The sequence below is a fragment of the Rattus rattus genome, chromosome 9 (genome assembly GCF_011064425.1).
Source record: "Rattus rattus isolate New Zealand chromosome 9, Rrattus_CSIRO_v1, whole genome shotgun sequence".
Taxonomy (NCBI): Eukaryota; Metazoa; Chordata; class Mammalia; order Rodentia; family Muridae; genus Rattus; species Rattus rattus.
In genome coordinates this window covers 57,408,389-57,421,940 of record NC_046162.1, presented here as the reverse complement: position 1 = coordinate 57,421,940, position 13,552 = coordinate 57,408,389, and the positions used below count along the sequence as shown (strand labels likewise).

General features: G+C 48.1%; 1 protein-coding gene and 1 long non-coding RNA gene across 3 annotated transcripts in view; one reads left to right on the top strand and one right to left on the bottom strand.

Annotated features, from left to right (window-relative positions):
- The window catches only part of LOC116908666, a 22,131-nt gene extending 19,828 nt beyond the window's left edge, over positions 1-2,303 (top strand). The window contains exon 4 of the long non-coding RNA XR_004389008.1: positions 1,639-2,303. This is a non-coding gene — a long non-coding RNA (uncharacterized LOC116908666). The remainder of the gene's footprint in view (positions 1-1,638) is intronic.
- The window catches only part of Sp2 (Sp2 transcription factor), a 23,646-nt gene extending 10,094 nt beyond the window's left edge, over positions 1-13,552 (bottom strand). The window contains exon 1 of one of the 2 annotated variants that reach the window (XM_032911948.1): positions 13,465-13,552. In XM_032911948.1, coding sequence (XP_032767839.1) covers positions 13,465-13,471 — 7 coding nt within the window. In that variant the 5' untranslated portion in view covers positions 13,472-13,552. Of the gene's footprint in view, positions 1-4,427; positions 5,371-13,464 lie in introns of those variants that run through there. The other variant, XM_032911949.1, reaches the window with a different exon arrangement.

The window sequence follows — 13,552 nt, the reverse complement described above, 5'->3', positions numbered from 1 at the left end:
CTAAGACTGGGAAAACTGGGAGACTCCTGTGTCAGGACTGGCTGTGGTGAGTCCAGAGTGCCCCCTGGTGGACACTGGTAGCCCTCTGATTCTGAATCTCCTCCTGGGGCAGAGCCTCTAGCCAAGTCTTGAGCTAAGGCTACCAGCTCAATCCAGCTGAAGCTAAAAGCAAACTAGTCTGGGAGTGAGGAAAGGCTAGGCCAGCATTCCTGAGCAGCAGGACATACCTGTCCTATTCTAAAGGCTGCCTGTACAACCTTCACACCCAGACACAAGGGCCCCCAGGAACCAGTAGATGGCAAATCCTTTAAGTCAGCAGTTCTCAACCTATGGGCCATGACCCATTTGGCAAGCCTCTCTCTCCAAAAGTATTTACGTTGCACTTCATGACAGTAGCAACGCTAAAGCTGTGGAGTGGCAGACAAAAATCTTTTAAAAAAAAAAGGTTGAACAGTGAGTGAATTTCATTTTTGTGTATTTATAGTAATAGATGGCAGAGTTTTTCTCATTTTACTGCATTTCCTCATTTCCCCACAGTTGGGATAGTTGACCTCCATACCCACAGGTTTGTAGCCACAGATTCAATCAACCATGCATCAAAAAATGTTGGTGGTACATGACCTGCAGCTGATGTAAGGCATGCAGGAGATGTGTAGCTTATGTGTGAGTTCTACCCATTACATAAAGGTCTTGATAAACCATCCATGGATTCTGGTATCTCCTGTGGGGACTAAGGGTCACTGTATCCTCTTACAGTCTTTAAGTGTTCCTTCTACTTGGAGACAGGGGTCTTGCACTACGTCCCAGGTTGGCCTGGAACTCATTCGTTACGCTGTCGAGGGCTGGATTACAGGTGTGTGCCACCAAGCCCAGCCACTTGCTTTTAATAAGGGGGAAACTAAGAAAGGAAATTCTACCTTGCACTTAAGTTTGATTTAAAAGGTAAACAAGATTGGGAGCTGGAGAGATGGTTCAGTGGTTAGCACTGGCTATTCTTCTAGAAGAGCCATGTTCAATTCCCAGCACCCACATGGTGATCACAATCCTCTGTGACTCCAGTTCCAAGGGATACGATGCCCTCTTCTGGCCTCCAGTGCACACTGTACATACACAAATGGTGTAAAACATTCATGCAGGAAAAAAACCCCATACACATAAAATTTTAAACAGATAAAGGGCAAACAAGAGGCTGGGTGGTGGCACACGCCTTTAATCTCAGCACAGCACATGGGAGGCAGAGGAAAGAGGATCTCTCGGAGTTTGAAGCCAGCCTGGTCTACATAGTGAGTTCCGGGCCAGCCAGGGCTACACACTGAGCCCATTTCCAAAACAAAAACAAAAACAAAGGAAAAATGGAAGTCTAAAAGCTCGGGGTGAAAGACACCACCATGATAGACTCACATCACTAAGGCAAAGCAACTGGGAAGTCAGGCTGTGTCTCAGACCTTAGGAAAGCAAATTCCAGGAAACAGAGAGATGGGGAAGGATGTGTGGGAGATTCGAGGGACAAAAGCTCAGGAATTGAGCCCATGTCAGGAGTCTAGTGAGGACAGAGCTCAGGGGGAAACACAACCATAGTCTAGTGAGGACAGAGGTCAGGGAGAGAGCACAACCATTCATGTTTTTTTTTCCCCCCAGGTCCCTGAAAGATAAAGGGTAAGGAGAAACAGACAGGCTGGCCAGGAAGCAACACAGTGCCTTCAGTGGTCACCAGGCTCCAAGCCCATGAAATGCTGCAGAGCAAGGGAGATCCTGCAGAGGCTGCCAACTGTGAAGCCAGAGGACAGACGGCTCTGTGCAAAGTGGACGTAGATTCTAGGACATCACAGACACAGATCTCTGCACAATCACTGCAGTCATGAAGGGACAGCCACAAATAAAAGCATGCAGTTGCAAAAACCAGTCCTGTAGGCACAGCCAGTTGCTTTTAAAGGTTCTAGATGGAGTCATCGGCAAAAAGCAGGCACCATGCATTTTGTTTCAACTGACACTGAAATGCTCATAGTATTTTTGTGAACAAGAAAGAGGAAATGAAGGCTGGGTGATCATCTTACTTGGGGCTAAGGGTGGTGGGTATAAGCCAAGGTACCTCCAAGTCAGCCTGGGCTCAGGACCAGGGACCACAGGCACCCTGGGTCTTTTTACTGACGTGTTTTCCTTCTGGTAATTGTCATCTTATTTTAATTAATTATTTACTTACTGAGTATCACACTAGTCTAGCCTCTGACTGCTGGAATTTAAAGCATGCATGTTTAGCTAACAAAAACTATTTAAAAAAAACTAAAAAATTCAATTATAGGTAAGAAAAATAACGTTCCTCATATAGTATTCCCCACACTGGGCTACATTTGGAGACTTGGGCCCACTCTTAGGGGTATTTCTGTAAGTCCAAAGAACAAAACCACCACCTGTGTGGGTGTTCAAGAAGCCAGGCTTCTGTTTAACTCAAAGATACCTTTGCATGCCTCTGGGGGTGATGTTTCCCTTTCTCTAAAATTGTTTAACCAGAGACAAGGTGTATATTCTGTTGGAGTTAGGACAGAGAAGTGGGGTAAAAAGTTGGACCAAACTTTCTTTCAAATGTTATCCTTCTGAGATGCAAGGGAGATCAGGTGAGAGGGACCCTGCCTAGCATGTACAAGGGCCTTGGTTACATACCTAGCACGTAAAACAGAACAAACAAACTAAACATTTTCAGACCATGTTGTGCTGATAAAAGCATAGGACAAGGTAGCTGCTGGCAGGGCCAGGAAGGCAGGCAGTCGGTCTCCTAGGAGGCTCTCAAGATTCAAGTTTACTTAACAAAGCTTGGTGAATGATGATGCCCTTCCTGCATTATGAAACACAGAGGCATGCAGTGGAGCAGAGTAAAAGGAAGTGTAGCAAAGACAGACCAGGACTTCCTCACCGGCTTCCTAACCACTTCTCTCTCCCTCTGTAGCCCTGGATCAATCAGTTTGGAAACCTGGTTGGGTTCAGAGTTCTCAACCTGTGGGTCATGACCCCTCTGAAGGGGTGTCAATTGGCCCTTTCATAGGAGCCTCACACCAGATATTCTGCATATCAGATATGTGCATTATAATCCATAAGAGCAAAATTACAGTTATGAAGTGGCAACAAAATAATTTTATGGTTGGCAATCCCCACACTTAGGAACCATATCAACTGGTCACAGAACTAGGAAGGTTGAGAGCCACTGGGTCAGAGGGAAAACTGCTCTCCCGGCTGCATGCCTCATCTTAGTTGCATTTTCCTCCCCAGCTGCCTCTCAAAATACTTCTTTAGTCTAAAACCACTATGGTGTCTCCTACTGTCACTGAGAGCTTTGTGTGGTCCCTGGGCAATCAAATGGGAGAAACATTTCCCTGCCACTGCAGAATTCTATTCTGGAAAGAGAAAGAGAGGGAAAGAGAGAAGTACTTCTGGTTGGTGTGTAAGTGGATGTGGTTAAGGAGAGACACACCCGCAGATTCTCCGAGCAGCCTCTCTTCGTCTGGAACCCTGTGTTTAGAATGTGTAATGTGGATGCAAGTCATGCTTGACCCTTCCTCCACACCACTGAAAGCACCGAGTGGAACAGAAAGCCGCAGAGGGGCTCACATATAATTCTGCAATTGCTTCACACCACTTCCACTACGCTACACAGTTTTCTTTCTGTGTGAGGGCTGGACCCAGGGTCTCACATATGTACAGCAAATGCTATACCAGTGAATTATTTCCAGCTCATCCAACATTTTTTAATAATCCCACGGTATGTGGTCGCTGAAACCTACAATTTAGCAATATGGGTAATAAGAATTACTGTATATTTCTCCTTTTTTACATTTATTTATTTTGTGTGTGTTTGAACACATATGAAAGTTACAGAACAATTTGGAACCAGTTCTTTCTACCACGTGGGTTCTCCAGGTACTGAACCCTGGTTATCAAGTTTAGCAGCAATCACCTTATCCTCCACTGAACCATATCTCACACCCTTACCAAATATTCTTGAAAGAAAAAACATGCACGTCTCTCAGCTGTAGAATCTGGATCTTATTATTAATTCATTTCCGCTAATACTCCCTAAGTCTCCAGGCTGAAGGCTGGCAGTCATCTTTGATACAAGCAAAATGACCAGCACATCTCAGCCCTGAGAAGTCCTGAGGGGCTGAATAAGGCAGCAAGGAGGAAGGAGTATCAGGTAACTGAGGGACTCAACAGAACCCAAAGCTGACAGAAAAGCACCTAATTCCCAGACTCCTCATAGCACTGCCTCCCTCGTATCCCTCTAGCACAGCCTTCGCCCCCTGCTGTCCCCTCCAAACCTCCCTCCACCCTGCGGGCTGCTTCTACCAGGTCACCAGACCTCGCTTGTGGCTGCCGCCCCCTGCCAATTCACTCCATCACTAAAATACTGACATTCTTCAACAAGTGTCCCTTCTCACCCAAGATCTCTTTCCTTAGGGGACTGTGTCTGTCCACATGGCTTCAGACAGCTTCCACGGGTTCACTCCCAGGTCTGTGTTCAGCCCAGCCCTCAGTGGCCCTTCACTGGGTCGGCCAGACACTCCCAACCCAGAGCATTCCCTCCTGACCTGTTTGTTCTTCCCTCCCAGCCTCCACAGCCCTCCCTTTGGATCCCAGGAGCTTATCTCTGCTGCCCTTCCCTTGCTTACGGCTCTTCTGTCCTTTCTAGCTGATGCTTGGACCTTTAGGCCAGTTTTCATTTTCCTCCCTAGCAAAATTTATTGACAGCCATTTTGTAACAGGTATATCATGTCTTTGGGGTCCTTTCTGGACTGAGATGAAGTCAGGACTTTGCTAGCATCCAGCACCCATTACAGTGAGAGCAGGCCTAAGGTATGGATGGGGTAAGGACCTGCTCTTCTGAGTAAGCTGTGTTGGTCTTCACTGAACTGCTGATACCAGCTCTGGTTCCTGGTACAGTTCTGGGAGAGGGGGGAGAATACAGTCTTTGGAATGTGTGGTTGTAATGTCAGCAGGACCCTGAGCATTACCCTCCTGGTGGACAGTTGGGGCCTCGTCATTCTTGGTACAAGTTTCTCTCCTTTCTGTTCGCTAATCCATGGCATGGTCCTTGCTTAAATGACCCCTCAGCTCAGGCAGAACTCCCACCCACAGCCTCCAGGGCAGCTTTCAACCTCTGGCCCACTCTATCCAGTCAGGTCACTTTGGGAAGACTAAACTCAGAGCCCTACCCAGCCTCTCCCTGACTACACCTCCCCCTCGGTTTGCGGAAGCTCCACTGCTAAGCTGAGAGGAACCAAGCACCCAGCCTCCTCCCCCCTTGTCTGCCATTCTCTCTCCTGAGCCTGAAGCCAGCACTGTCCCTTTGGCCATTTAGAATCCCTAGAGGTTGTTTCTCACTTACTCTCCAGAAGCAGATGACCTTGTTGGGTGCCAGTGCGCACTCCTGTGGCACCCTTGGCAAAGCTGGCCTCACCATAGAGTAGGGAGCTTAGATGGCTCTATGCTGGAGGGGTGGGTGGGCTTTCTCTGGCCGACATTAACAGGAAGGACCCTGAGCCCTGGTTATCAGGCTGTCCTAGGATGGACTGGCTCAAAGTCCACACTTGGACCCTAGGCTACTGGGCCGTTATTTTTTTTTTTTTAAATCCTTCCCAGCTATGGCTTCCTTAGCCCTCCACTATGGTATTTCCCTAGTAGGAATTTCGCTCTGCACAAACAGTCCTTCTGGTGGCTATTTTGGTCAGTCTGGCTGGGCCAGAAGCCAGTAAAGCAGTTCCTAAGGCCAGGTCTTCCCAGTTGCCTAGCCTGGAAGAATTCAGAGCTGGTGAGGGAAAAGCAAGCCACGGCTGGTTTTAAAGAACAAAACTGGACCTCCAGGGAAACTGGTGAATGAATCAGCCTGGATGGAGGGTGGAGGGAGCAAGCTGGGCTGGGACAGACTCCAAACTGTCCGGAAAACTGAACACCCAGCAATCACACACAGGAAGATGACGTTCACGCCTTTCATTGCAGAACTCTGAGCAGAGGCTACTAATGCCACAGGCCAAAAGGAGAGAACAGATCTCCTCTCCATCCCAACCCTGACCCCACCCCTCAGCCATGACCCTGGGATGTACACAGGACTTTATCAAGAAGTTACCCTTCCTTTCTGAGCGGTGCTTCCTAACCTCTCAAACTCCTCAATCACCGAGTAGTTTGACTCCTTACTCCTCTGGTTCAACTTACCTTTTTTATTTTTTACATCTTAAACACATTTTATTTCTGTGTACATGTGTGCACATTTGTGTATGGCTACACATATGCCATGGCCACCATGTGGAGGTCAGAGAACACCTTTTGGAAGGTGTTTCCCTCCTTCCCTCATGTGGGTGCTGGCACTGAACCCATGCTGTCAGACAGCCTGATGTGACAGGCTAACCCCTGGAACCCTAAGCTAACCGGCAGGCTTCCAACCTAACTTTTCAACACCAGAGCACACGAAAGCATACTCACAATTGTGTCTGCTACTTTTAGTACAGTATTCAGTAAGTTATGTGATATACATTTCGTTATAAAATACTTTGTGGTAAATGACTTTGTCCGACTCTCAGCAAACCTACGCAGTCTTTGGTTTTTGCGATAGTGTCTCATAAAGTTCAAGCTGACCTCCAATTCACTGTGAACCCCAGGATAACCCTGGATTCCTGCTCCTCCACCTCCACCTCCATGTCCGTAGTGCTGTGAATACAGACGGACATCGCTACACTGGTTTTTAAACCAATGTAACGTACTGGAAGGTTAGATATAGTAAAATGCATGTTTAACTTCCAGTCTTTTCAGGGTTTTTTTTTTCTTTTTTCTTTTTTCTTTTTTTCGGAGCTGGGGACCGAACCCAGGGCCAAGCGCTCTACCACTGAGCTAAATCCCCAACCCCCAGTCTTTTCAGTTTACTTTAAATCTATCCAAGGAAGCCAGGTATGGTGGTGAACACCTTTAATACCAGCACTCAGAAGGTAAAGGCAGGCAGATTTCTGTGAGTTCGAGGTTAGTCTGGCCTACAAAGAGAGTCCAGGACAGCTAGGGCTATACAATAAAACCCTTCTTGAAAAAACAACAAACAAAAAATCTATGCAAGAAATAGCTTCATCCTAAGGCCAGGAGGCTCTGCACTAGGTGTTCCTAGTTACTCCCCACAGTCATTCCTCAACTTGCTCCAGTGAGGCTGGACTAACTCATTCATCCAACCAAACTTGCTAATGCTACCAGACCTCGTATTACTGAATCTAACTGCTAACTCCTAGACCTGAGCCCTCACCTATTTGTGATCGGACAGCTGACTGTTCTTGGTCCTAGAAATAGTTATTTTATGGTTCCCACGACAGTCTCCTACCCTGCAGGTTACTTCTAAATCTCTGATGATTTTTCCTCTCTTTTCAAATTCTAGGCAGTTACATTCTAAGCCCCAGACTCTACTTCAGGACCTATATTTCTGTCTTATCTGTTTTCTGGTGATTTCTCCAACTCTCATGGCTTTCAATACCATCGCTGCACAGACTCTATAATGATGACTCGAGTTTCCGTCTCCAGCCTTTGCCTTCTGCCTGCTGCTGACGTTCTCACTTGAACATACTAATGGGCATCTTGAATGTATGCAGCCCTGAATCATGTTTCTTATAGCTCCTAATTCCATGCTTCTTCAAATATTTCCCACTGCAGCAAATGCTAACCCCATCCTTCCAGCTGCCCAACCCTAAGACCTTGGACTTATCTTTGATTTTGTTTTTTTCCACATGTGGGAACAAACACTTCTAGCTCTAACTTCAAACCACATTCCAAACATGAGGCTTCCATCCCAACACCTAAATCCACATCTGTACCAGTGGCAGCTGAGAGGCCACTGATCTGCCAGTCTGTTCTCAACACATCAAACATACATGAAGCCACACCACTACTCTGTTCAGAGGCCATCAAGAGCATCCCATCAGACAGCAGAGCTCCAACCACCACGCACAGGTCTATGTGACCTGACTTCCTGTCCTCCCCAAAGTTCCTGGGCCCTTGTGCCAGGTTCTTCTGCTTGCCGCCACATCTGCTTGGGTTCAGCCTTCTCCCTCACTCTAGACAGAACTGGTTCAACAACGCCCATCACTTTCAGGGTTCCAAGAAGTCCCCATCTTAAGGCATCCCTGAACGCCCTGTGGAAACTGCCTCTCCCACACATTTTCCCTCCTTCCCTTCCCCTCCCTCCCTCTCTATTTTTATCCCTAGCACTTACCACTTCCCAGCAAGTACTCATTAGTTACTTAATTACTGTCTTATTAAGAATGCAAATTTCCTAAAGGCAAGGGTTTCTCTTTTCCTCACTGATGTACCTCTAGAACTTAGCACACAGTTGGAGCTTTATATATTTGCTTAATAAATTCGTGAATAAATGAATCCTGAAGGAACGCAGAGAAAGTGATGTTAAATGGAGTTTAGAAACCAAGGAGGGCTGGGGTGTGGCTCAGTGCTAGAGAGCACCAAGCCCCAGTCTCATCCCCAGTACCCAATACAGTAAGTGTGGCCGTGCCTATATGAGCTGTATGTAGCAGGTCAAACACTTCAGTGCAAGTACGTCAACCCCACAGATAGCACTACAGCTCCAGGCTACACTTCTACCATTTCCAGTTAGCGCACGCATGGGGGTGGGGGGACACGACGACGACGACATTGGTCAGACCATGAGAACGTCTAAATGTGAACACTCTTCTGTCTCATTCTGAATTATTTTCTTCCAAGCATTGCTGCTGTCACTCCTAGTTTGCTTGTGGCCTGGGTAACAAGGCTCAATTTGGGGGCAATGGGATGATGGGAACTCTTCAGCATGATGGAAACAGCCCCAGGAAATCATGAAAAGCCTTTCCAATTAAGAACAACCATCTGTAATGGGATTCAATGCCCTCTTCTGGTGCATCTGAAGACAGCTACAGTCTTCAGTGCACTGTACATTCATAGAATAAACAAATAAATCTTAGGAAAAACAAAAAGACTACTGGGACTCAGAATTCTGTTGTAGAGAACAGGAGAAATAAAAGCAGGAGTCATCCCCAAGAATTTCCTTAAACACAGACGAGCTGCCTTTTTTTGCTTCGGCAGTGTCTCCGTGAGTCACTCAGCTCCTCCAGGCCAGGATCAGCTCTGAAATGAGTATGGGCTTCCCTTTCCTGGAGAGGGGAAGGCTCGCTTGCACTCACTCTTCTAAAACCTGGGTGTCTGGTTTTTGGTTTGTTGTTTTTGTCCCTCCAACTTCTAATTAAACATAAACCAGAGGCAGAACTATTTCACTTCTAATCGGGTGACCTACTAGCCATTTCCTAATCCCTATTCCTAGTCTCAAGAGGAGCCACTCTGTGATTTTACCAAACCCACAAGGAGGTGACAATCCCAACGAGCAAGTTCTAGAAAGACATTTAGAAATATGCAGTGATTGCTAATTCTTCCCAATTTCACCCCGTGGCTGACACGAATGGCACCTGAAGGGCCTAAATCACCACCCATAGGCAAACTGGCGTCTCAAAGGACTTAGCCTTGGCCACCCAAGCTGAACCTCTGCACTGTAACGTAGCAGCCGCTGGCCGGGCCCAGCAAGCAGTCTTGATGCTGAAACAGAGGGAGCTAAGAGATGAGATGCACATCATCTGACTCCAACGCTGGGCTTCCAAGCAAGCTTATGTAGTGATGTGACAGGCCTGATGTCTCAGTGCTGCCAAGAGCTCTCTCTGGGGTACACAGAAAAGCAGCAAGATGGAATACTTTGCTCATCTGCAACCCCTGTACCAAGCAATGGCTCATCTGAGAGCATGCCAGCCTGGAGTGCACCCCGAGGAGAGGCACAGTGATGCTTGTGACAGTGACGGAGTGCCTTCCAGAAACATACTGAGAGGTCTGGCTGCCCCAAGATGCTGGTGCCGATTCTGAGCTTGCCCTGGTATTTTGTTTTTTACCTCCAGGGTCCCATGAAGCAGTAGAAAAAGTTTACTCCTTCACCATTTGTCAACTGGAACAAATCTACCACAACATCAGAGAGCTTCTCCTCAAGAATGAACCCCAAGCCCCATTCTTACTTAGCCTGGTGGGCTCCATACTTTCAGCCACTTTTCCCTTCCCACCAGGCTCCAAAAGACCCGTGACCCTTCTGCACGGGGACCTTCAGGAAAGCTGCTCATGGAAGCATCTGCTGGTTATGAAGTCAGCTCCCTGACAGGCACAACTGCAACTACATTTCAGAAACAAAGGCCTCAGCACTGGCTGTGGGAGGAATGGAGGAAGAAGTACAGGAGGGAGATGGGCCATGCAGGGACAGCAGTACACAAAGGCACCTGTGTGATGCAGCTCTCAGCAGAACCACTTATTTGGCCCACCCTGTGGCTAAAGAATTCCTGGTGTTTGTTTCTTCATTTGAGACAAGGTCTTGCTATGCCCAGGTTAGCCTGCAACTCACTAAGTAACCTAGGCTGGACTTGAACTCTCAATCTTCCTGCCTTAAGCTCGAATACATTAGGATTAGGTGCATCAACCATCCCCAGCCTGGGTTCCTGGTTTAGAATATCCTAAGAAGTTCACAAATCCTTTAAATCATCCAAAGACAGAGTCCAGACATGCCATTCAGTAAATGTATAAGGAAGTATATGACCTAACAGATTACTCCAAGTTCATAGCCCAACAAGGCTTAAAATTAGGCCACATGATGCAGTCAATCAGATGTGCTCACAACACTCCATACAACTTTTACAGCCAGGTCTCTGCCTCTTCTACTCTGTGGCCATCATCCACTTGATCTAAAACAATGGCTGATGTTTTCTGTGTCTGCAAGCCAAGGCTGCAGTTTGAGTGTAGACAGAACACAGAAGCGATGGGACTGAAGGAAACGTAGGAAAAAACATGCCATTTCTGTAGAAATGGGAGAGCTCAGGGTCTAGAAAACTGCTACGGTTTACTAGGTGGCTGTAAGAAACTTTAAACGTCGTTCTAAGGGCCACAGTTGGGCAACACTTGCTTAAAGAAAGCTCGGGGATTGCCACATATCCATTGACGGTCAGACTGTCACTGCTTGGTACAAAAGACTATAACTTCTTCAAAACACTTAACCACCAGGAGAACTAAGATATTCAAAACCAAAATACTAACTAACTTGCTTACTAACTTCCCTACCTGCTGGAAAGTCACGGGCTTTTTACCCAAACATCTGCCATATAATCTTTTTACTGCTTCTCTTCTCTTTGACAGGCCTCCACAGGCCCAAATTTTTTGCTATTTTTTTTAATACATGTATTGGTTTTGCGCCCTCTCTCTCTCTCTCTCTCTCTCTCTCTCTCCTGTGTGTGTGTGTGTCTGTGTGTGTGTCTGTGTGCATAACAGTGTTGAAGTTGTTTCTCTCCTTCTAGGTGGGACACAGGGATTGAACTCAGGTAATCAGACTTGGCAGCAAGTGTCTACCCACTGGGTCTTCTCAGTGATCCTGGCCCAGAGTTTAGATCCAATCTAAGTAGAGGCTGTCTCTGTGATACCAGCCGAGATGTCAAACTCTCCCCCTCAGAGCAGCTGGTGCCCGGGAAAGACACAGTTATGGACAAATCCTAGTTAGTTTTCTTTGGCAAAGAGTCTGTGTCTCTAGCAGCCTCGCTTGGGAGCTCCTAACAGTGTCAGAAAAGCCTATTCTTCCTTATGGCTGATGGGTTTAACCAAAGAAGAAATCTCTGTACAACCAAGCAGAAGGACTAGAAGTAGACAACTCGTCGATCACCTCAGGCAAAGATAATTCACGCTGACTGGTACTGATGTCTGTCTGGTCACTAGAGACCAAGCAGATGCTAAAGCACAGGGATCTCAAGTTCAAGGCCTGACAGATCACAGGACGAATACTCGCCAACCAGGGCTTCATAGCAAGACCGTGTTTCAACTCCCTGCCACCTAAATAAGAAGCCACTGCAACACTGACATAAGCCCCACTGGAAGGTTCTGAGATCAGCTCCGTTCACTGTCCTTAAAAGAAAACAAGACACTGCACTTACATTCATCACCACAGACAATGGACTTCTTTGTGTCAATAATGGAAAATGCTATTGTGGTCTGGGCTCCCTCATTCCCTCTGCCAGTTCACCGTGGACTGGCTCACCCTAACCCTTCTAGCCCTAAAAATCCCATGCAAGACAGCTCTATGCTGACGAGACAACTCAGCCAGAGAGATGCTTGTCTAACATTTGTGACAATCAAGATTCAACCTTCATCACCACAGAGGGTGGGGGTCAATTCAGGGCTTTGTCCTCTATAATGCCCAGGACCTTCTAGGGCACAGCATGAAACAGCTGTAGACCGTTCCTGCCAGCACACACTGAAACGTTAATCGCCTTTCTGCAATGAAATCTGTATAAAGGAGACCTCGGGCCAATTTGTGGCTCACAGCTATGGTCTGCTTCTCTCCTCTTTGACAGGCCTCCACAGACCCAAACCTTTTTGATAGGTAATGAATGATCCAGTAACCTCCTAAAAAGGAGGAAAGTTCAGGAGAAAAACCAAACGGAGTTCCCCTGGATCAAGTTAATTATGAAACGATTGAACATGACAGACTATTAGAACCAAAACCAAGGAATGTAGTGAGGACAGGTTTCTCAAATGCCCAGGGCAGAAGACACTTCCTTTTCTACTAAAATTAGAAAGGCACTGGGAAAGAAACCTAAGAAGGAAGGAAAGAAGCTGAGCGCCATTAAGCCAGCAACGCAGATGGAGGAAGAAAGCGAGCATCTATTTTATTTCTTAGGTCATCTCTTTACGAGCGATAGCGCCTACGCTTTCTTGGAATTCCAGTGCATTTTTGCCCCACCCCCCCCTCAAGGGGCATCGGGCCATAGTCTGGGAGCTCTGTCAACAAGTTCTCAAACTTCTAAAATTCCAAGAGCTTGCAGACACCTAGCCGCAGGCTCAAGGGTCCAGGTATAAACATTAACAGTTGGTTTTTCACTTAGCAGTCATCTGCCTAGGGAGTTCCCTCTCGTCCTGACACCGTCTGGGACTGCGGTGGCCCGGCCAGCAGGGCCCATTTGACTGGCACCACCTAGGTCTCAAGCCTTGGCTGCCCACAGGACGAGCCCGAGGGGGCGTCGGCCCCCTGCATGGAGCAAACTCGGGCGCAGGCTAAAGGCCCGGCGCGACCCCGGCAAAGGGGCGAAGGGGGGTACCAGGCTCGCCCCACTGTCCGCGCCTCCTGCCAGCCCCGGAAGCGCCGCCCTCCCGCCCGGGGCTCCGAGGGGCGGGGAGTCTAACGCCCCCTTCCGGGTGCCTCCGCCCGGCCGGCCAGCCGCGCTCCTCCTCCGGGCGGGAATCCTTCCTCCCCCGCCCCTCCCGTAGCCGGGCCCCGGCGCCAGTCCCAGTCCCAGGGGGGCACCCCCGGTTCCGGCCTCCCCTCCCCGAGGCCTCTGCCCGTCTTCCCGACCCTTGAGGGCCGGGAAGACGCCGCCGGCAGACGCCAGGACCCACCGCTCATTACGACATCTTCCTCCCTGGCCTCCGCCGCCTCCGCCGCCACCGAGAGCCTGACACCGCCCGCCTAGCACCCGCCAATCCC